The following is a 20,911-nucleotide window of genomic DNA, read 5'->3' on the forward strand; positions in this document are numbered from 1 at the left end:
TGATCAATCAATCAATCCATCGGCTGCAGCAACTCACACAAATATAGCTACTATGTTCCATAATCCCTTTCCAGAAATCCTCAGGTATTTATATGCACCCCTTACAGCTTTATGACAATTCCAGAAAAATCAAAGCCCCTTTCTTAAGAGAAACATGGTTAAAATGTGAAGCTTTCTCTCATGCAACCTGACAGAAAGTCCAAAACCCAAACTGCTACGACCATGTTGGAATAACGCATTTGGATGGACGTCGACTTCATAAGGTCAAAGACCCAGGTTCGATTCCGACCACGAGAAGTGTTTTTTTTTTTGGGGGGGGGGGGGGGGGAGGGGGCTTGTTGTGCCTTTGTGGAATCGCATTGTGTAAGCTGGCTTTCCTGCGGTGCATTTTCGGTGTAATGATGGACGGCACCAGTGAGGCGAACGGTGCCAGCTTTGTTTATCATCACCGTCGTTTTGCAAAACCCATTGTTTGTAAAGTTGGCTTTCCTGAAGTGCATTTTGTTCGTACATCAATGCCATCAAGGAGGCATCGATGTTTTAAAACCACGCAGCCCGCCACGTACCAGAGGTCCTCAATGCCTGCTGCATCGGCTAAGGTAGAAACATTTAAGGGGAATGCTTCAAAACTAATTAATTCAGCACGTGATATGTGTCGAGTCAGGAAACTTGTAAACAGCCATTGTACTTCTGCATTAACCAAGCACTTCACAGCCAAAGTTACCTGCCACAAGAGGCTTGCAGCATTTGAGCAATGCGACGCGTTGCAGTGAAATTCACTGCAGCACATAGGAGGTTTTGCATTTCTTTCACGAGGGCCTCCTTTGTAATCTTTCACCTCACGTAATACCCCCCTAACACCAGAAAAATGTGGTATGTAACAAAAAGCATCACAGAAGGGTCTTTCTTCACTTACACGGATGAACCCTTCCAAGCTTCCCCTAAAGCTTGTGGTGGAATCAAGAGGGAAAGTAGGATTGAGCACTCTGAACATGACCTGCACTATATAATCTGCTCTTTCCTAAAGCATGAGTTATGCTTACCACCCATGCTTCGACACAATACATACGAGACGACAGGTCTCAACACCCACGCCAGTTTTTAATGCGAAATGGGAACTGGTTTTGAAACTTTTCTTAATGCGAGGCCAAGGGTGGATTCAGGGCAGTCAAACCTCCATACTACTGTGCCCCTACCAAAAAAGCACCATAGAATTAGTCTCTGCATCACTGCCCTTGTTTCCCAGAGTATGTTGCCAGTATAAAAATAGACATCTGAATGGACAGGCAGCGAACAACCTCACGTAACTACCTAAGTGGCAGACTGCATTTCCAACTGAACTAGGATACTGCATTGAGATTCAGAGGTGCTAAATAGCCTCCATTCAGACAGGTAAACAGCAGCTTCTTAAAGGAGCCATGAATAAAAAATACAACTTCGTTTAATTTGAAAGAACTAGGATTCAGTATCTCACTCAGCTCCATTACAGCCACAAAAGACGTTTTTTTAACGGAAAAAATGCAAGAAGTATTTAAAAACTTTCGAATTTTGCGCCACAGTGATGTGTTATGAGCAAGAATGATGTCATACGGGCCAACAATAAAACATAATTTTCAGTGCGTTAACTGCACGTTAGCATTCAAGTGATGCGGTCAAATGAAGCTAGAGGCCCCATTACAGACGTCCAGTCATGTGTCGTTGCGACAGGTCAGTTAGGCGGCCGCCAATTGCACAAACAAAGTTCCGTGACATCATAGAAAAGTTGTGGGAAATTGGCTAGGGGGTCGCCACTGCTTCACACGTTTTCTTTAATATCTCCGTTATTTGTTCGAAGATTGCGATGATATTGGTATCATTGTTATCGGGACTAAGCAGTCTTTCTAATAAACCCAACTTGTATTTTGTCTTTATGGCTCCTTTAGGTTGAGTTCCGCAGCAAAGCTACGATTCGGGGCGATGAAGCCAAAATACAGCTCTGGTTCATTAAACAGACTGCTTGTCTTGTTTCTGAAGTTGGCAACCACTGACCAAAGCCATCGCCAAGAAGCATGACTGGCAATTGCAGCGTGGCCCCTAGTCCTATTTGACCACATCACTTGGATGCTAGCATGCAGTTAACAACATGCTGATAACTATTATTTTCAGTGCTGGCCAATGTTAAGCCACCCACCCCTGCCCACATGTCATCGTGGCATGAAATTTGAATTTTTTTCAATATATCTTGCGTTTTTTTCTACTTAAAGGCAGACTGGTCTTAGAGCTAATATTTTTATTTACCAACCAATTTTAATGACAATCCACAGCATTATGGAGTTTTTTGTGCTTATTTCAAATATGGAATTAGAGTTTTGGCAAGTTGATTATTTTTTTAGATAATTAATGATTACTTGCAATTATTTTAGGTCACAATTATAAAATAACCCCTCCATACAGGACGTGCCTAGGAAGACAAATGACTAAAGAATACAACGTTGGAAAAAGTTTTTTGATTTAGCTAGTTTTGGTCATTTCACAAAACACTGAACTTCACACCTCCCGTGTTCTGCCGGAAATGGCTCACGGTTGGTGTCAGTTTAACACAGTATTAATTTTCCAAAGCCTCCATTTGAAAAATTTGTTCCCAACATTGTCTTCTCCACACATTTGAGTATCAAAAAAAAAAAAAAAATACAGTTGTACCTGCTCTGGGTGCCGAGATATCCAAGGGCGAAATGCTAGCTTAGCGTTGCAAGAAAAGTGCCATTTCACCATCGAATTCTGCCCAAATTGAGCTGTAGAGTGCACTTTAAAATGCTTTTTACAATAAAATATGGTGTCTTACGATGAGAAAATTTACAGACTTATGGAAAAATGGCCAGGGATGCCGCAAACGCCATTTTCCAGAAAACGATTTATTGACCTTTTTTTTTGGCTCCAAAGACCCGTCTGTCGCCTTAAAAGACATCTTTCATAGCTGGCATGGAACTAAGTGAGTTACCAGAGGCTAGTTCTTTCAAACTGAACAAGTTAAGTTGTGTTTTGTCTTTATGGCCCCTTTAACACTCGCACTGACACTCACACAGTGAAGAACATGCACGGAGGGAACCAGTTGCCAACAAGGCAGTACGTACGATGGCTGAGGCAATACACAAAGCCTCACCGGGTGCTGTCTTACTCATCGTCCTGTCCGCTCTTCAACTCTGTGCATGCCATCAGCAGCAGCATGAACATTGAGTCACGGTGAGTTCCACAGCTAGGCAGGCTGCATGCACCTGTTATAACCATTCTTTCTAGTAACTGAATCTGCAGCGTCACAACAGCAATGAAACAGAATACTTGGGCATGGTGAATAGACGAGACCCTGTCCGTAGTCGGCACTCAGTGCATTGTGAACTCTGCCTGTTTTGGAACAAGGAGCGAGACCTGGTTGCAGCGAAGGGAGCTGTGAGAAATGCAGTGACATAGGTCATGAGAAGTGGTAAAGAGTGCAACAAGGCTTTTTGACGACCAGGCAGACAAAAGGTGCGACAACTATTTCCACTCAGAGTTGGGTGAAAAGGGCTTCAATCCAGAGCTGGGCTCGACACCTGCTACGTCCTCCACTTTAGAAAAGTATTTAGACAGATACCGAGCGTTTTGAGAAGTCTCAAGGTGGGTAAGACGCTGAGTTAGGCGTCACTTTCCACTGGTACCCTTGTTACAACGTTAGAGATTGCTGAACACCGGTATAGAACGCAGTTGCCACCATTCCAAGGCTGAGACTTCTTATGCAACAATATTCAAATCTGCATTAGAAGCACATCATACCCACTAATTGCACACAGGCTGAAGATATGTATTGCAGTGCTGGTGTAGGCGTGCATTGCATAAGGTTTCATGAAGTATCCCGACGGTATCACACATAGAGGCTCTAACGCTTCCCCTCCTGTACTACGATCCTCCTTTCCATCTCAACTGTAATGTGCTTCAGGTTTACATGGGTTCTAAGAAATCACACGAGCTTTGCTGATATCCGTTCCTCCAATGCTCTGAACATTAGACATTTTCCTAGTGAACGATACCATCCAAAGAATGCGGCACTCTGGCATATATTACGATATGATGTGTTTTATCGTGGTTTGTTGTGCTCTTTTAAGTGATCCTCTTATCACACATCCCAAAGAGACTGGAGAGTTTCAAGTGTTCCAGGTTCACCCCAAACCCGTACAAAAAAAAAATAGTGGCAGACCAAAAAAGAGAAGCGTGATACTGCCATGGCATCAGTAGCATCACTGAGCTGAAGCAACGCCTTCTAGATAAAAAGAAAGCCCCTGCTGTGCATTGTTACAATTCAACGGTGATGCTCTGCTCGACCACAGATGCCAAAAAACGACGCTGGCTACCTAGAGGCGTCCCATGGCGCGCTCGTGGGACTTCTCGTGTGTCCGGCAGTTGTCGGAGCGGGCGAAGCGCTTAGTGCAGAAGCGGCACTTGAAGGGCTGCTGGCCCGTGTGGCTGAGGCAGTGCCGGTTCAGGTGGCTGCTCTGGGTGAAGGAGCGTGGACAGAGCCGGCACTTGAACGGCCGTTCTTCGGCCGCCGGGTTGCGCAAGCGCGTCCGCAGCAGCGTGCGCCACTCGGGATCTCTCCCACTCTCAGTACTGACCGGTTCCCCGGGAACACAGCGGCTGCTACTGGTGTCCAGGTAGCACGAAGGAGGAGGACGGTTAGGAGGTGGAGAGGTGTAGTCTGGCACCACCTGTCCTTGACAAATGCTGCCGCTGCGATGACTACCCTCCCTCCCACCTGACCGGTTTACGTTGACGGGCTTACTGGTGTCCAGGTAGCACGAATGAGGAGGATGGGACGGAGGAGTGGTGTAGTCTGGCGGCACCATCTGTCCCTGCCACGTGCTGCTGGTGCGATGGCCTCCGGAGATGGTCGTCTCGGCCACCAGGGCTCCTTTGGACCAGTGCCTCCCAGTTCCTCCAAGCCCTGCAAGGAGCCAACGGTCAGTGCAGCCATGCCGAACAGAGACAGGCTGGAATTTGTTTTCCAAGAGAACGGGGGGTGACAAGAAAACCGATGTATGAACAGACATACGGAAAATATGGACAAAGAAACGGAAATGTTCAGTAGGTTATGTTCAGCACGTTATGTTCAGTAGGTAAGAGTACCACCTTGTCCAAATGAGCTGTCAGTCTTTTTGCAGTGCTTTGTTACCAGTTGGCTGCTGAGTGCTAGAGGTGTTTTTGTTCATACCTTTCAGCAAAATTTAGCGTCATTATTCTTCTTAAATGCACAGAAATTTCACCTCAAAGGTTAACCATGACGGCCACTGAGCCATCATGGTTATGTACCATGTACCATGCGCGAATATGTACCATGTAAATATGTACCATGCGCGAATGATGTGTAGAAGGACAGTTGTGGTGGGGGATGAATGTGGGGAGGGGCCCCTGACTTGTAGCACTCGTGGAGACCGACTAAGGAAGAGGGTTTCGTGCTAGAGACCCACGGCAAATTTTAACCTTTCGTGGTTCGTTGTCTTGGGAACGGCCGTAGCGGTCTGTTGTCAGGCTATGTCCGACATACTTGTTCAAGGTTAAACTTCGCTGTTTTTCTCACTGCGATGTGCCCACATTCTTTGTGTACATGATGCGCCATCTCTTGAGGAATAAGTGAGCTTTGCTTGTCGAAGTTTTCCTCTTTTTGCACTATGGTGCGGCACAATGTTCAGAACAGGCTTTCTGGATTCCAGAGCGTTTTTACGCACGCTGTTCACCGAGAAGCTCAACTGCTTCCTCATCGTGTGCGTTCTACGGTGGTGCACTTGGTGAAAGCGACGACAACTTCAGAGAGGAAGAGAATTGCGTGCCTCCATCAGTTAGTGATGACAGCGATTCGACAGAAGCGAGTGACGAAGACCACGAAGGCGGTGGAGAAAGCACCGCGCGGATAATTACCCTGTGAGCTACACATTTTTGTTGAAAGACAATTAAATGGTGGCGAAAGCTTTTTTTTTTTTTTTTTTTCTGGCATCTAAAGGTTTTCATTGTCAATAGCTTTATTTAGGGGGTGCACACAGCTGCCGAACCATGGTAAGAAAGAGCAGAGAAACCTGCAGTACTGCCGCAACCTCATCCAACAGCTGGTGGGTGATCTGAGGGCTCGAGGCAAAAGTGGGGCCCGTCTGCACGTATGGAGTGTGAGTAAAGGTGAAATAGGACAAGCCATTTCATCTACAAGCTCCCAGGCCAATGCAACAAGGACTGTGCTGTTTGTAGTGACAAAAAAAAAAAAAAAAAGAGGCAGAAGGGAAAGTGTTTTTCTGCAAAACCTGCAGTAAAAACCGTAGCCTGGACCCAGGAGAATGCTGCGAGCGGGTTCACACGCTGCTCAAATATTTGGTAGTGAAGTTGCAAGCAGAATGTAAAAGAAATCCTGTGAGTTTTTCTTGCACAGTTCGCCTTTTTCTTCGTGGCGTCAGAAACTGGCAAAATAGCTGCGGACCGGAACAGCCAGAAAGTGGGTAAAAGGTCCAGACTGCAAAGGGCTAAACAGCACAGAGCTGGAAGTGGATTTCAAAAACTGAGGCAGAGTGAATACCCTAAGCAATGAGAGTGCACCCAGAATACATGAAATCAGGAGGTTGCTGACGCTAGCATTGGGTCCTCTCAATGGGCAGCGGCAAAGAAACTTTGGACAAACCTTTAAAACTAAAGTGACAGCTCACTTTACGACAATTTGGCTTCAAAAGGCATTCAAACACATTCGTGTTGGAAGTGAGGCACATACGCTTGTGAGATCGAAAAATTGAAAAGAAAAAAAAAAAAAAAATGCAGCGCACACAAATCAGTCTCAACCCTGTGAGGTCTCACTGTATGCATTCAATTATTCCGTACGAATGACAGAAAATGACCAAATTAGCACTCGTGGAAGAGGCAAGCAGCTGTAAAGCGATTTTCATGCTTATGCGGTATACAATTACTCGTGGAAAGAAGAAAACCATTCACTTAGTTTTCCTTTCCCCCGTGGCCTGCATAGAGCCAGATGATTTCAGAATAGGACCACAAAACGGTGGAATCAAAACCTTCCAGTTGGCCGCACATACAACTAAGGTAAAAATATGAAGCTCTGTTTCACTCTCTATAAACTCGGGAGTAATGGTTGTTTCACTGGGTACATGCGGGAGCAACAATTACAGTGCGTTTATTAGTTTAATAATAAGTTTACATGAAATAACTTCAGCTCACGAATGATTGAGGGAAGCAGCATTTCCAAATGAAAGCGTGCAAATAGTATAGCAGAACTGCTAGGCCCTTCAGAACGCAATAGAATCGAAAACATACACAGTGAGTAACAAACTTTTTCCCAATCTGCCTGCACAGCCAATGGCAACAGCTGAAATCTAACTAGTAAAATCCTTGCCAACAAAAAAGAAAAAAACTAACGGATATGACCAGGTTACAGTAACTTGCGCATTCTTTTTTTAAATGTGAAGTACTTGACCAGCTGGAATGCTGGCACAATACTTAAAATGCAACGAAAACACTGCAGCCCTGCACTAATTACACGTTCCGTGGTTATTCCACTGTGCATCATAAAGGCTTTCAGAACCATTCCCAAAGAAAACTGGTACGCCATCCGACGTCACCACAAGCACGATGGTTGCAACATTTCTAACATACAATAGAGCTTATCAGTCTCTTTTATAACAAGTTCATGGTCTGTTTACTATTTTACAGATTAAATTTCAAAAAAAGAAAAAAGAAAATAGCAGCACTCGAATAGTTCACAAAAGAAAATTCTAGCAAGCACATGGAAAAGAAACGTTACACCCCAAAGTGACAGGAACAGACACAAAAGCAGCACAGCTACAAATAAATGTTGATACATTTAAAGCTGCTAGCTTAAATCCAGCTTCTTTTGCTTCTCTTGCTCTTCTTTTCGGAAGATGCAGGTTTGATCCACAAGCCCTTATTCTGATACCAAGGCCACATCTGTGAGAATTTCAGCAGGGGTGGCACGCACGATAGAGACCACGACACGTTTGTCGTCAGAGGCGATATTTATATATTTATAAAGCAGCTCACGTGATTGACATAATACATTGCATACAGTTGACATCCCGTCAAAAGAACATAAGCTACCACACAAACACAATCACGCGAAATCCCGAATGAGGCAAGGCAGCCCACCTAAGCAACAGCCTCCACGAAAACAAGAGTGAAGACTTTACTAACCAATATTTTTTAATTCCGTCAGCGATAACTACAAGTGAGCAAGCTTCCAAGCATAGTCTTGATGTTCTGTGACTTTGTTACTTTGTTTTCTTTGTTACTTAATTAACAGCAATACCCTGAGAACAAAGACAGCTTTGTAGCAGGAACTACCAAACTGAGAAAAGACAGTCAACGGCAAACAGTTCGTAAAAAAAGAGAGGACATAAAAAATACAACTGAGAAATGTTTGGAATCGTCAGTAAACATACAGGAATTTGAATTAAACAAAAATTGCGCTATTTAAATTTTGCCCTCACTGATGTCTGTGAGGTGCTTAACGAGGAAAATCCTCCACACAGCTTCTTTCCCTTCCCTTTTTTGTTTTGCATGCCAATAAAAACACTTTCATGCTTGTAACCAGAAACTTATCTTTACTGACATGCCTGCTTTATGAGTCGGCGTGCCTTCTCTCGTTGCTATCACTCTACTCGGACCCTTTAAAAATACCTTTGATAGCAAAGGTTCTTTCCTACTGCATCTCAACTAATCAGTTGCAATGAGAATCCGCTGTGCTTTAGATGGAAATGCAAGCGCTCTGTTTGTGCATTCACTTTCACTTCAAATTCACAAATGAAAGAGTTTGAGAAACAAACTTTGCGACGTTTGCGTCGAGTGCCCTGCCGGCAGTACCGCAACAAAAACACTCAAGTAAAACCCTACGTGATGTGAAATCCTGTGTCAAGTGTTACGCATGCTAACCAGAAAACCACCCTTTCTTTAAACAAGGTAACGCTGGTTACTAATCAAGGGCACATTTTTAATTTTTCAGCCCAAAGCATATAGTTTACGCCAGAATCACATCCTTGCAAATGTGAGGATAGAGGGGGTAGGAAGATGGGTTACAGTTGCCTTAAAATCTGAGAGGAACTGAAATGACTAAACAACTGGATACGTGGTTAACTAAAAGGCACCAGAAAAGCTTGAGGCCCTGCCCCCTACTCTCTGGTGTTTACACTGCAAGCACTGCCGAATGACTGTGCGGAGACAACGGCGATATGATGCTCTTAGTGAGGGATTTGTCGCGCGATATGTGTTGCGCTCAACTCAGAAGCAACATTGTTTACCCCGCCATTAGAAATATTTTCTCAGCGATGTTTCGTTACGAACATTGCAGCACATGACACACTTGCAAACATGTCCCACATGCCTTCCTCTCCCAAATTTTCTTCCTTGCTGCCTACTCCTAGCGAAGCGCAACATTAGTTAGTTCTTTGAGAGGTGGTTCAAGTGATTGCGAAGCTGCATTAATTAAATCACTACATTTCGTTTTCTTAATTGAAGATTCAGATTGTGTTCATCATTCACACAGAATAAATAAAGAAAGTGCCGTGGAATGGGAAAGAACAACAGGTAAAAAGAATATTGTACCCCATGTGCAAGTGCACATAATCCAGTGTAACATAATAAGGCCTGCTAAAAGAGAAGAAACAGAAGCAGTAGTGCCTCTGCAGTTGTCATATATTTCCACAGCACCGCAGCCCAATGTTCTTTGGAAGTTGTTTCTGGACAAAAGTTGGAGGAAAAAACAAAACAAAATAAAACCTCTTCGCACTGAAAATTATGATCTTGAGACAGTGCCCATAACACATAAAGCATGTGCCTCATTTCACCTTGTGATGTATTGTGACAGGGAATATATGTATACAGGAAAGGGGAAGAACAAGAAGAGCAAATAAATCATAAGTTTTAAAACACAGGTGAACCTGCCGAGAAATTAGGGCAGGTTCACCTTTACCTTTTATGATCTTGTAAAACCATGGTTGTGAAATGAAGGAAATAAGCTCTCTAATTTCACTCGCAGTAAATACTCACAAAAAAAACAGAATGATGATATATGTTACTACACTTTCAATCATGTTCTGCTAGGAACCATCAGTTCTGACTACCTGCGTCACATCCTCAAAGCACTGCAGCTCATCCCAAGGCCTGTCTGTAAAGCATTACCTCTATGTTACACGCACAACTCGGGGGCATGGAGACTTCTGACGGCGTGTGGGTTCAGCTCACAGGGAGGTCAGCTAACTTTGTTTTCCATCACCTCTGAGCAAATTAGCTGAACTGCCCCGATCACTGTGACAATTGTAGAGCAGCGCACAGCCAAACTGCTGAAAAGCCACAACTGGAAGGCACCACATTTTATGCGTGTCTATGACGTTTGCACGTTCCACCAGTTGCAATGGACCTCTCCCTGTGTGAAAACACCGTGACGTCACGAAGCGCACATGGCTGTGAAATGCGGCGGTGGTTGGCAGAATGCGTGTGCGCCATTGGCCCGACCCGGCTGCGCGGCGCTTGAAAGGAACGTTGTGCCGTTGGTTTGGACTACCGCTGACCACCTAGTTTACAGGTGGGGGGGTCTGGCTAGGCTAGCTGTGGCCGTCACACCTACATGTGGCTTTCTGCAACTAAAACAGCCGCAACACAACCATGTACCAAACAGTCAATTGACGACTGGGGCATTTATGCTTTCGGATAATCAGTGTGTGACAGAACAGCCTAAAAGGGGTCATTCTGAAGGTGCTGTTGTAACGCATTCCAAGAATGTTTTTGGGGATGCTTTATGTCGGCTGCATACCAAGGAAAGCTCATTCTTTTTTGTTTTCAAGGGTCGCTTATGCCAAGAGCTGCCTCGGACAACGTATACGCTCCCTGTTCTTGGTCTCCTTGCGTCGCCAGAGCCAGTGGTGCACGCACAATTTCATGTCGATGGGAAAAACGAAAGCATGAAAGGTAAAAGAAGTAAAATAAACAGCAACAAAACAAAAGTATAGAAAGACAAATCCAAAAATTATTCCAATAAAAATATTGGGGTGATATCACGCTCTACATAAGTTACCAATTGTTTAGCTACTTTTTTTCCCCAGTGAAATCACAAAATGATTCATCCCACTGTCAGAGTGCACATAGCAGTCACATATGGTTAGTGCGTAGCTTGCGACACTGACGGTACAATAATTACCGGTAGTCATTATTTCATGACAGTCAAAGTTACTAGCCTTATCAACCCCTCCCCCCCCTTCCACTGCACGCCAGCGCTGGGAAACCACGAAAAAAGTAAACATTCACTGAGTCCGGTCGCTTAGAGCAAACTGATTTTTCGAGTTCAGTGTGCAGCAACACAGACATGTGACCGGCCCATTTCGTGGCAAAGACGCGATGCTAAATGCGGATGCTGAAAGCATCTCTGCTTTGCCGCAGCCACAAGGCATAATATAATTTATCAAGCTATAAATTTATTCCGCCTACAAGCATGCGTTTCTCTAGGACTTCTGCTCCCCATACGAGCGAAATTGCTGTGGTCGATCTGGAGGTAAACAGATCGCGGATCGCCGGCCGAAACGTTGATCACGTGTCGCCTATGCAGGTTAAACATTAATTGCATTTTTAATGCTGTATGTACTCTACTTTGTCAAAACATGACAATATTTCACAGCACGAAAATTCCCCCTGGCACCATTTCACTGGCCAAAATTTCTGCTGGTGCTGCATGAATGCAGAGGATTAACACATAGCATCGTTTTATGGCACTAATTGGCGTGAACTGCCAATGTAGACAGTGGATGCTGCTTTGGCTGCCAGCCTTTGGCTGCCAACGACAGACTGCATGCATCCACAATGTCAGCCGAATTTAACTTCTTGGGAATGCATAAGAGTCTTAAAGCCACTGCCGTTGCTCACACGATTTGCAAAGCCAAAGGCACAACACCCCCCCCCCGGCATCAGAAAAGCCAACACACAAACAAAAAAATTAAAGCCGTTCCACTCAATGTGAAAGCTGTAGGAAGTTTAAAGCAGTGATTCGCCATAATGGGCTGTAGCGCCATTATCCGCTCAGAGCTACCACCCAATGCAGTTTAAAGTTCCCGCCTTCGTAGTGCTCGCGTGCCCCTCGCCTGAAACTACGCCAGCACGAGTTCTGTTCTTTTTGTGCTTGCTTTTTCTCCAGCACGTGCCGGCATTGCACTGCCACTTTTTTCCCTTAAAAAGCAACCCAATGAGCGTTCCTAACTAAATGAACCTGGGCACTGCCGGTTAATTATGTATACTTTGCCTCAAATGTACCGGCAGTTTTCTTTGCACTAAACAATGAGGAGATGTATGACAAGTGCCAGCGGTTCATGAGTTTCGAACGCCTTAGACTATATAAACCACCTGGCTTTCGAAGCCTCTGGGTTATGCCGCAACAACAGCCGAACGACGGAACCCCGTGCGGCTCTACTTGGGTCCCGCGAGTGAGCTACAACGACAAGGTGAGCCCCTAAAGTGCTCTGCACTTAAAACTACACTTTTGCACGCATCCCAAGCAGCCTGAGTGGATACGCGCCGCGCGCCGGTGCGAATGTTTTGCCAACCACCTGCCCGGCCGCACCAAGCACGTTCGCTAGCCGTGACGTCACAGCCCCCGTGTGATGTACCCCGGGAGAGGTCCATTGGCGTCAAGCCACTAGCTATAATCACCCGCCTTAGTAAAATTCATTTGGATATGCATCTAGCGAGGAAAAATGTACAAGGATAGAACAAATAAAATGAGATAAACACGGCTAAAACCATTACGACCACGAAGATTGCCACCAAGACATCCCATTGCACGTTGCAAATATAAGCTAACAATGCTTCTTTCTAGAGGCAACGTTCACTCCCATAACTAGAAAATGCTACTCAAGAGCGTCGCAGGAAATACAAGGCCTTCTTACAAATCGCTTCTCTTTGAACCCTGATTCAGTCAACAAGCTTTACAATTCTCACCATGAAGAACGCAAACATACCTACTTCAGTGTTCCAATGTAGGAATCAGTAACGAATGAAAGCCACGTTTATATAAAATGTGAAAAGGCCATTGACTCGGCTGGTTGAAATATTCTAATGTTAGCCACTTAAAGAGTACTGATACAAAAATTTTGTGCTGCATTTCTTATTTCACTGCTACTGGTACCTTTTCACCTTTAGCCTGAAAATTGTGGATTGCCACAATAGATAGCCGATCATTTTTCAAATTTTTGCAACTGGCTTTCTGTTTCATCGAAACCAGCACCCTGCCATTGCCGTGATGACAAAACCTGTGACATCACTGTTTTGGTCGGTGGTGCCTGAGTTCATGGGTGGAAATCACAGGTAATTTTACGCACGTTTTCACTGCACGTTTTTACTAGCACTAGCTTCTTTTAGAACCGACAATTAATATTCTCAAAGTGACATTTTATTTATTTATTTATTTATTTATTCATGTGCGAGCTTAAAAGCTGTAAAATTATATATGTTCCTTAACTGGAAGCTGCTCGCGTAATTTTTGTCTGGCTGTTTGTTCCCCACCCAAAGTAAGAGCTATGACATAAAAAATGGCGCAGACTGCCATCTGCCAGCTTGTTCAGATGAGTCAGAGTTGTTAAACACACAGATAGCGATCAGAAAATCAAGCCTGTCTGTGAACATACTAGGCAAGAATCGAATGACCACAAACAGGTGTTAAAAGTGAAGACCCTTCCAGAAATGGAAACACATGAATACAGACACGCGACTTATTGATATGATACAGTTCCCTTACAGTTCCCGACAAATTTAGAGGAACGATGTAATAAGAACTCAGTTGGGCACTTTTAAGATGCCGGCACGAGGAAATGACCGCAATGCCGTCTGTTGCTCCCATGACCATTCTTAATTATGTCGCTCCCCCAAAGTCTGTTCAAAAAGAAATGCTTGTTCGTTACCACTAATGTGTAAAGCCTGCAGCAGACAACCTTTTTGAAGGTTTTGTTCAAAGCAACACAACACACTGACCCATCGGCCATCATGAACCATTGACTTGGTTGTACAGCGCAAACGGATAAGCACATTTGATACAGTGTTGATATGCGATGACTAGCTAAATGATTTCTGTCATGAGCTCACAACTTGCTGCTCCATTTTACATCGATACAAAATCACCATCACCATCTAAGGATGGTTATTAGGAACCAAAGTTTCCTCACGTCTCCATTCACGTTTTCTTTGCCTTGCCACAAGCGCACCTCAAACCTGCCACACTACTTCAGAAGGCAACGTGGCATAGAGCTTCATGTACACAAGTATCTTACAGTAATTCGCATGCAGAGCCTGCGTAAAGCTTCTCTTCATTTCAGCTATGTCCAAAACACGACCAACTATACTTCGGACCTGCCCAGCGAGCGCAGCCCCAGCACCGCCGTCGCAGGGATAAATTTTGCCGCTCCGAGTGGAGTGGCGCTACTTACGCCCTCTCGTTCGTCGCTGTCCGTGCTCCTCGGCCGCGGCCGTCGAACGCGCGGGCGCAGCCATGCAAACGCGCAACTGCAGACGCGGCATGGCACGTAAGCTGCGTCTGCTGTATGTAAAGCACGAAGTTCCCCACATGAAAAATACAGCTTATTCAATCCTCTGAAGCGAGTATTTCTTTTGAAGGAACGCGATGGTATACAGTTTCGTACCTTATTGTAGATCTGAAGAAGGTAAGGTGACAAATGTTTCCTTTCACGAGTTCCCCGTCACTGAAGTTCGATACAAATGGATAAAGACAATCCCAAGGAAAGCTGAGAACATTCTTCGTTTTATTTTTATTTGTTTCCTTCACAATTGTGTTTGATTTGTGTAATTATGCGCTTTAATCGCTCGACCGAGAGTGACACATTGAAGCTAGCATTATTCGCTGCGCAGTTATCGTATTTTAATATGGTTGATTGGTATGAAATGGCAACGCGCAGCGGTGCGCTGTCTTTACATCTGACCCTGCCTCTCATGTTCACAATGAATTTATAGGTACTTTTTTTAGGCCATCCAGTTCCGGTTATCAAGGCCAGCACACTGGGCCTCATTGCAGGCTGCCTTGCGAGAACCGTCGAGGAACACATTAAGTGCTCACTCTGCGTGGAGCGGCTTAAGGCGCCTCGCTCATCTGGACCTGCCACTGCGGTGATCTCAATTTGGACGGGGTGGGCTATTTTATCCCAGATTTGAGTTCCTGGAATTCGTCTGTGCACTGGAAAGAGCAGCCCAAGCATTCGCAGAACTTGCGATATCCTACAAAAAACCGATGGCGGTGTTTGTGAAGACGATTCTACAAGCTGCACGGGAAAACAAGCTTTTCAGCCACGACGGCTCATCGGATAGTTAAACGAGGGCAGTGGTTGAGCTTATACTGGACAAGTTTAGCCGACCTTTTTTCACAAATTTTACTGCGGAGAAAACGGCAAGAGTGGCAAAGGAAAAAGGATTGCGAAAAAACCAGACTTCGGAAAAGAGCTGAAAGTCTGACTACTGTGCTTCAGTGTTCATGTGAAGTGTAGGGTTGTGAAAGAAAATGCACTCTTGAAAAGAATGCCGAAGGGAAAAAGATTGTGATATACCAGCGTTCATTAATGTTCTGGAAACCTGGCTACAGTGTGGCATTGTGAGCCTAAACCGTGGCATTGTGTATGTAAAAAAATCAGCCTGTAAATAAGCTTAAGATGACATCGTTACTGAATTATAGTTGTGTAGGAGGTCATTGTAGGACTTCACATGCACTCCCCCAAAAATTTTCAATTTATTCGTAAAGAAGGGGCCAAATCATTGCCGCTCATAAGTGTGTGTAAGACCGAAACTGGCATCTTCGGTGCTTGTATAGGGACCTTGTACTTCATATGAGACCACGAAACTAAATGCGCCGCGTGCACCGCAACGCATCTCAAAACGGGAAAGCCAGTCAGGAGGCCCCGCCCCGCTTTAACACGCTTAATCAGAAAAAAAAAAAAAAAAACATTCATTCAGGGTTGGTCACCGTACAACTGCTACTTTTTCATTCAGATTCACCGAAATCAATTAACTGTAGTGTGATTAAACACGAATTTCCGCGCCAGACGGCTGCTACTAGCACTCGAGCACGCTCCCACAGCGTAGCCGCCGCTCGCCGCAACAGTGCGTAAAAGCGCCCCTAGCGGCCAGGCGCGAAACGAGACTCGGCGCAACCGCTCCCATAGAGCGCCGCTGGCTGGGCAGGTCCGATGTAAAGTTGGTCGTGGTCCAAAACCACCAGGTTAAACGGAAGTGTGGTGGGAGGGTTCACACACACTGTGTCACAAATAACGTACGTGGCAACAAAGAAAAAAAAAATTGCGAATGTACAGAAAACAGTACAGAAACTAAACTTCCCTTCCTCTTATCTTGATCAACAACATCTATTAGACGAGTCCCTGTAGAAGACAACACAAAGGGTCAGCAAAGTTGGTGCACACTCACAAAGATCAAAAATTTGTGTATGTAAAGAGGAGGGAAGAATGAATATACGCAACAGCTGATGTCAGTCTACTGGCATTTCTGCCTATCATCCCCTTTCCTGAGTTCCTACTATTCACACACTGCTTGACCATCATCAAGGACCGGGTCAGTTCACCAAGAGTGGCAGACCAATATGTTACAGCAGCTAGTGTGACAAAAAAAGCAATTAAAAAAAAGGTTCACCTCGTCCACACAGCAATCAGCTGCTGCTTTCACCGGAACAATTCTTGCGACCAGAGGGGGGGCAAATGAGAAATTACCTACCATCATCATAGTTGGGCTTGTCATGGGTCACCTCTAAGCTCCAATAGGAGCACAATCAAGGACTTAGCTTTGGCCAATCCCCCTTTGTTGACATGAGCCAATCATCATCATCATCATAATGCATTTGTCAGAGTCACTTCCCGTTGCGACACAAAACGGTGACCAAAGAACAAGAGGAGGAACAAACGCCTTCTTCATAACTGTCATCACCACAGCTAGATCCTTTGCGGATGCGTGCGTGTCCCAATCGGTTGCCATGGCGATACATCACCAAAGAGAAGGTGAAGAGAGGAGAAAAAGGAACTCATCATCGCCCTCATCAGCTCAAAGTCAGTTCCCGTGATAATACCAAAGAAGGGTAAAGTCCACACCATAGGTGGTTTCGTTGTGCATGCGTGCACAGTTGCCACGATGATGAGAAGAGGAAGAAGGAGGATGAGGAAGAGGAGAAGGAGGAGGGAGAAGCGGGGCTCATCGTCCTCAGCCGGGCGGTTGTGGCTCGTTGTTGTGCACGTGCATGTGGCGGGCGAGCCCCGAGCTCTGGGTGAAGCGCATGGGGCAGCGGGTGCATCGGAAGGGCCGCTCGGCCGAGTGGCAGCGCAGGTGTCCCGTGAGGTGGCTGCGGATGCGGAAGCAGCGTCCGCAGGTGGGGCACACGAAGGGCTTCTCGCCCGTGTGGGTGCGCAGGTGCCGCTTGAGGTCCACCTTCCAGTTGAACGCCTTGGGGCACAGCGGGCATGGGAAGGGCCGCACCCCCGTGTGGGTCTGCTCGTGGTGCGCCAGGTAGCTCGTGCTGCACGACACGTAGCCGCAGTAGCGGCACGTCAGCCGCGGCTGCGGCTGCGGCTGAGACGATTTGCCACCGCCGCCACTTCGACCCCGAGGGAGGAGACCTGGAAGGAATGGAGGAAGAGGGCGGTGACGCCAAGTGCTTTCGTCTCATGGAGGACACATTAGGTACATTGAGATGGAATGAACCGAACGGGGCGTTGCCACACTTGAAACAGGTTTTGCAAATTTGCGGTTTTTGATGCAGTTTTTAAGGGCCTGCAAAGCGTGCCGTAGTGGGAAGCCTTGGATTACTTTGGGCTGTGAGAGGTATTTGCAAACATGCAGAAAACACTGCGTGTGCGACCATGCCAAATGTAGGTACGGTGTGGTCAGTGGTCAAACTGCTTTACGCCGGTTGGATTTTGATGTTGCCGATTTTGGCATACCAGGATGAGCAGCAAATGGGCAGAAATGGCGGGTGAACTTTTGGTACACCTTATCATTGTTTTGCCTTTGGGTGGGCTTGAGCGGGCCGTTTTCACGTTGAACGGGCCATGCAGACAAAATACAAGTTTGTGTTATTTGAAAAATTTGGTGCTTTATAGTGTCCCAGCACTTTTCCAGCGGCAAGTGATGCTTTAGTCATTGAGAAATTAATCAATTTAAGTTAAAAGTTCTATTCCCCCCGAAATCGTGTCTCGCGACCTCACATGTACGGGTTTTCAAGCGATCGTCTAGTGAGCTGTTCAGCTTGCAGCAGGTTGTGGGGCCTTGTTTACCGTCATTCCTCCTAGATGGCGCAACTACACCGCTCTGCACCACTATTCGCCTTCACTTTAGTTTTTGACCGTATTTGCACCTGGCTTGTTTTTTTTTACGGTAGGTTGTAACGTTTCGTGAAACATGGGGCATGTTCGACAAATAGGGTCGTGCAAGACAACAGCGTTTACTCCAATCAGCCAGTGTTATCTGAGACAACCCCAAAGCTCCGCACTGCTGTGCAGCTATAACAAGCATAGTGTGCGCAGTACCAGCAGCAGTACGCACTGGTACTTATATGCTTGAAGAAGCACAGTTGCAACTTTGAAAAATCGTAGTTGCAAAGTCGCGATCCGTCAATTCAGGGAGGCTCACATTTTATCTTTCTTAAAGCATAATTCTTTTGGCTCCTAGAAAGACCCACCCTGGTAACCCTACCACACACACACACACAAAAAAAAAATCATGGTACTTTAAACAACTGGGTAGGCATAAGACCATTAACAGCTAGCAAAAAACAGTCTCAGAGATTTCAACTGCTAATGTTTTAAATTACAACTTAACTCAGTCACCCCTTGCAGTCAAACAGCACACTAATAGCTACCAAGAGAGCTTTTGTGCAACTGGGCGAAGACAGCTACTTTCTTTGCAAATGAGCTCTGCCTCTCACAGCACAAACCTTATGCTTTCCACCAAGGCTTCCACTAAAAGGCAAATGCTAAAGTGTTAAGCACGACAACGGCCATTCAGGTCATCCAACATTTTCAGAAACTCAAGAGCACAAACATTTTTCTTGGCGGCATGTAACAATTAGATTGTATATGGACAGTGCTTAATCAAATGCCAGCTTTAGTTGGGACCATAAAGAAATTTTTGGGCTGTGAAATGCCTGGCAACGCCCAGTCCCCGACTTTTTGAAAGATAATTCGCCTTAGAATGGGTAGAATGGGCCTCATCAGTTTCACATCTCAATTCATCTTTCGAGGCATGCGCAACTGTTGTGGGTTACTTTCCTGCATAGCACTGACGACTTAATCTTTGTGGACTGAGACTGTAACAGCTGAGAAACAAAAAAAGGATTTTGTTTCTCCACCTTCCCTAAACTACTAATACTATAAAGGCAGTAACAATTCAACGACAAAGCCCTGGTCAGTGTCCGTTACATCTTGGCTCTGCCCGCCGATGAGTTAGAAGGGTTCAATCGCAACATCAAGGCTTTGCAAACATGGTGTCAGAAGAATTGAAAATGAAATACGTGCCTTACAATCACTTTTTGGTGCACCCTAACCCAGCCCCTATGTGCAATGTTTTGAAATATCACGGCAAAAGGAACTGAACGAAGGTCCCGCATAAAGTGTAATAGGAGCTACAAAGTGAATTTTCGCAATGCCAAGAAAAATTCCACAGTGCTCATGGTTTCAAGTACACAATAAAAATTGGAAGCACCTGTCAATGGCCTGCAGTTCTCACCAATAATCTTTTCACTCACAAAGATGCTTTAAAATAATTTTCAAAGATTCCTGCATGCTGGAATGCCAGATGCAACTCATGTGATTCATTTTTGCTTCATACACATACACAATGCTAAAGTCCCGTTCACTCTTGCGACTGGAGCGATGGAAGCAACACGATTTCTGACGCTTTAGTCGCTTGGCGACCGCTTTTGTCATTTGGTCTCGACAAATTTTTGTTGCCGCGACAGAAATCGCGTTTAGTCGCAAGTGTCAACGGGCCTTAACTTCGTGTAGCCTGCATCTAGGGGGTTTGTTTAAACAGGAATTGCCATTGCTGTCACCTGGATTCTAAAACATCAAGTTCAGCTAGCAGCCGATCTAGAAGCTTCAGAATCGCTTTTTAGAGGTCGCCAGCAACTCAAGATTCATCTTCCACAGAACTTCCAATGTAAGTAGCTGAAGCCAATAAGCTAATCCAGGTTGCAGGGCCCCTTTGGTACTCTAGGTTCAGACACTGTATACCAAATGAGCAAGTTAAAAATGCTAGGCTATAAACTGATGACAAGACTTTGAGTGTAACAAATGCAGAGAAAACAAAGGATAAAAAAAAGAGCATACTAGTTTGAAATGCCAATTTAAAAAGGTAGCTGAACACAACATAGCAATGGCAAATAGCAGAAGCACTCAGTAACAAGGATGTAACCATCAAAACTGGCCAAAAGGCATGTGACGCAATTTGCATGCAAAGACCACTCGTGAAAAACCACAAGCACTGAGATTTCAAACAATAAAAGAATAAACAATTGCATAAAGGTTTGTTATGCTAGACACCTTTCATAAAAACCACAGACATAAAATTACATGATAGGGAACAATGCCTTCAGGCGCTCAGTGGAAGTAACTACATGGCAGATGGCAATGATTTCACTTTTCATGGCTGCTCGTACATCAATGCAAACAAACTTCAACAAGCAATGCTTCAAACACAGGGAGTGCTGATTATTTCATACTCGTAGAAGATGACAGGAAAAAGCAGTTGAATAATTACGTGAATAAAAGCTCCGTACAAATGAAATTGTTCCTTAGCGGTGAATCACACAGGCAGCCTCACAGACACATTATTGCAAAGACCCCACAAATTCTCCTAAACTTAGTAG

At 45.1% G+C, this 20,911-nt stretch overlaps 1 protein-coding gene across 1 annotated transcript; it reads right to left on the reverse strand.

The window, feature by feature from the left end:
* Window positions 1-325: 325 nt before the first annotated feature.
* On the reverse strand, window positions 326-19,319 carry LOC144175371 (uncharacterized). Its single transcript, XM_077704453.1, has 3 exons — window positions 19,310-19,319; window positions 17,256-17,663; window positions 326-5,080 (listed from the first exon to the last, which is right to left on the reverse strand). Exons 1-3 carry the CDS (start codon window positions 19,317-19,319, stop codon window positions 4,362-4,364), a joined length of 1,137 nt encoding a protein of 378 aa, XP_077560579.1. The 3' UTR covers window positions 326-4,361.
* Window positions 19,320-20,911: the final 1,592 nt, after the last annotated feature.

This window comes from Haemaphysalis longicornis, unplaced genomic scaffold (assembly GCF_048455015.1).
Source record: "Haemaphysalis longicornis isolate Haplotype H1 unplaced genomic scaffold, Haemaphysalis longicornis Haplotype H1 scaffold_3, whole genome shotgun sequence".
In the NCBI taxonomy this organism is placed as follows: domain Eukaryota; kingdom Metazoa; phylum Arthropoda; class Arachnida; order Ixodida; family Ixodidae; genus Haemaphysalis; species Haemaphysalis longicornis.

Bases quoted from the DNA above. Each gene is read 5' to 3' on its own strand.
- LOC144175371 (XM_077704453.1), bottom strand. The intron at 5,081-17,255 runs GCTGAGGACGAT...CTGAACATTTCC, and splicing joins CAACGAGCCACAACCGCCCG to GTTTCTTTGTCCATATTTTC.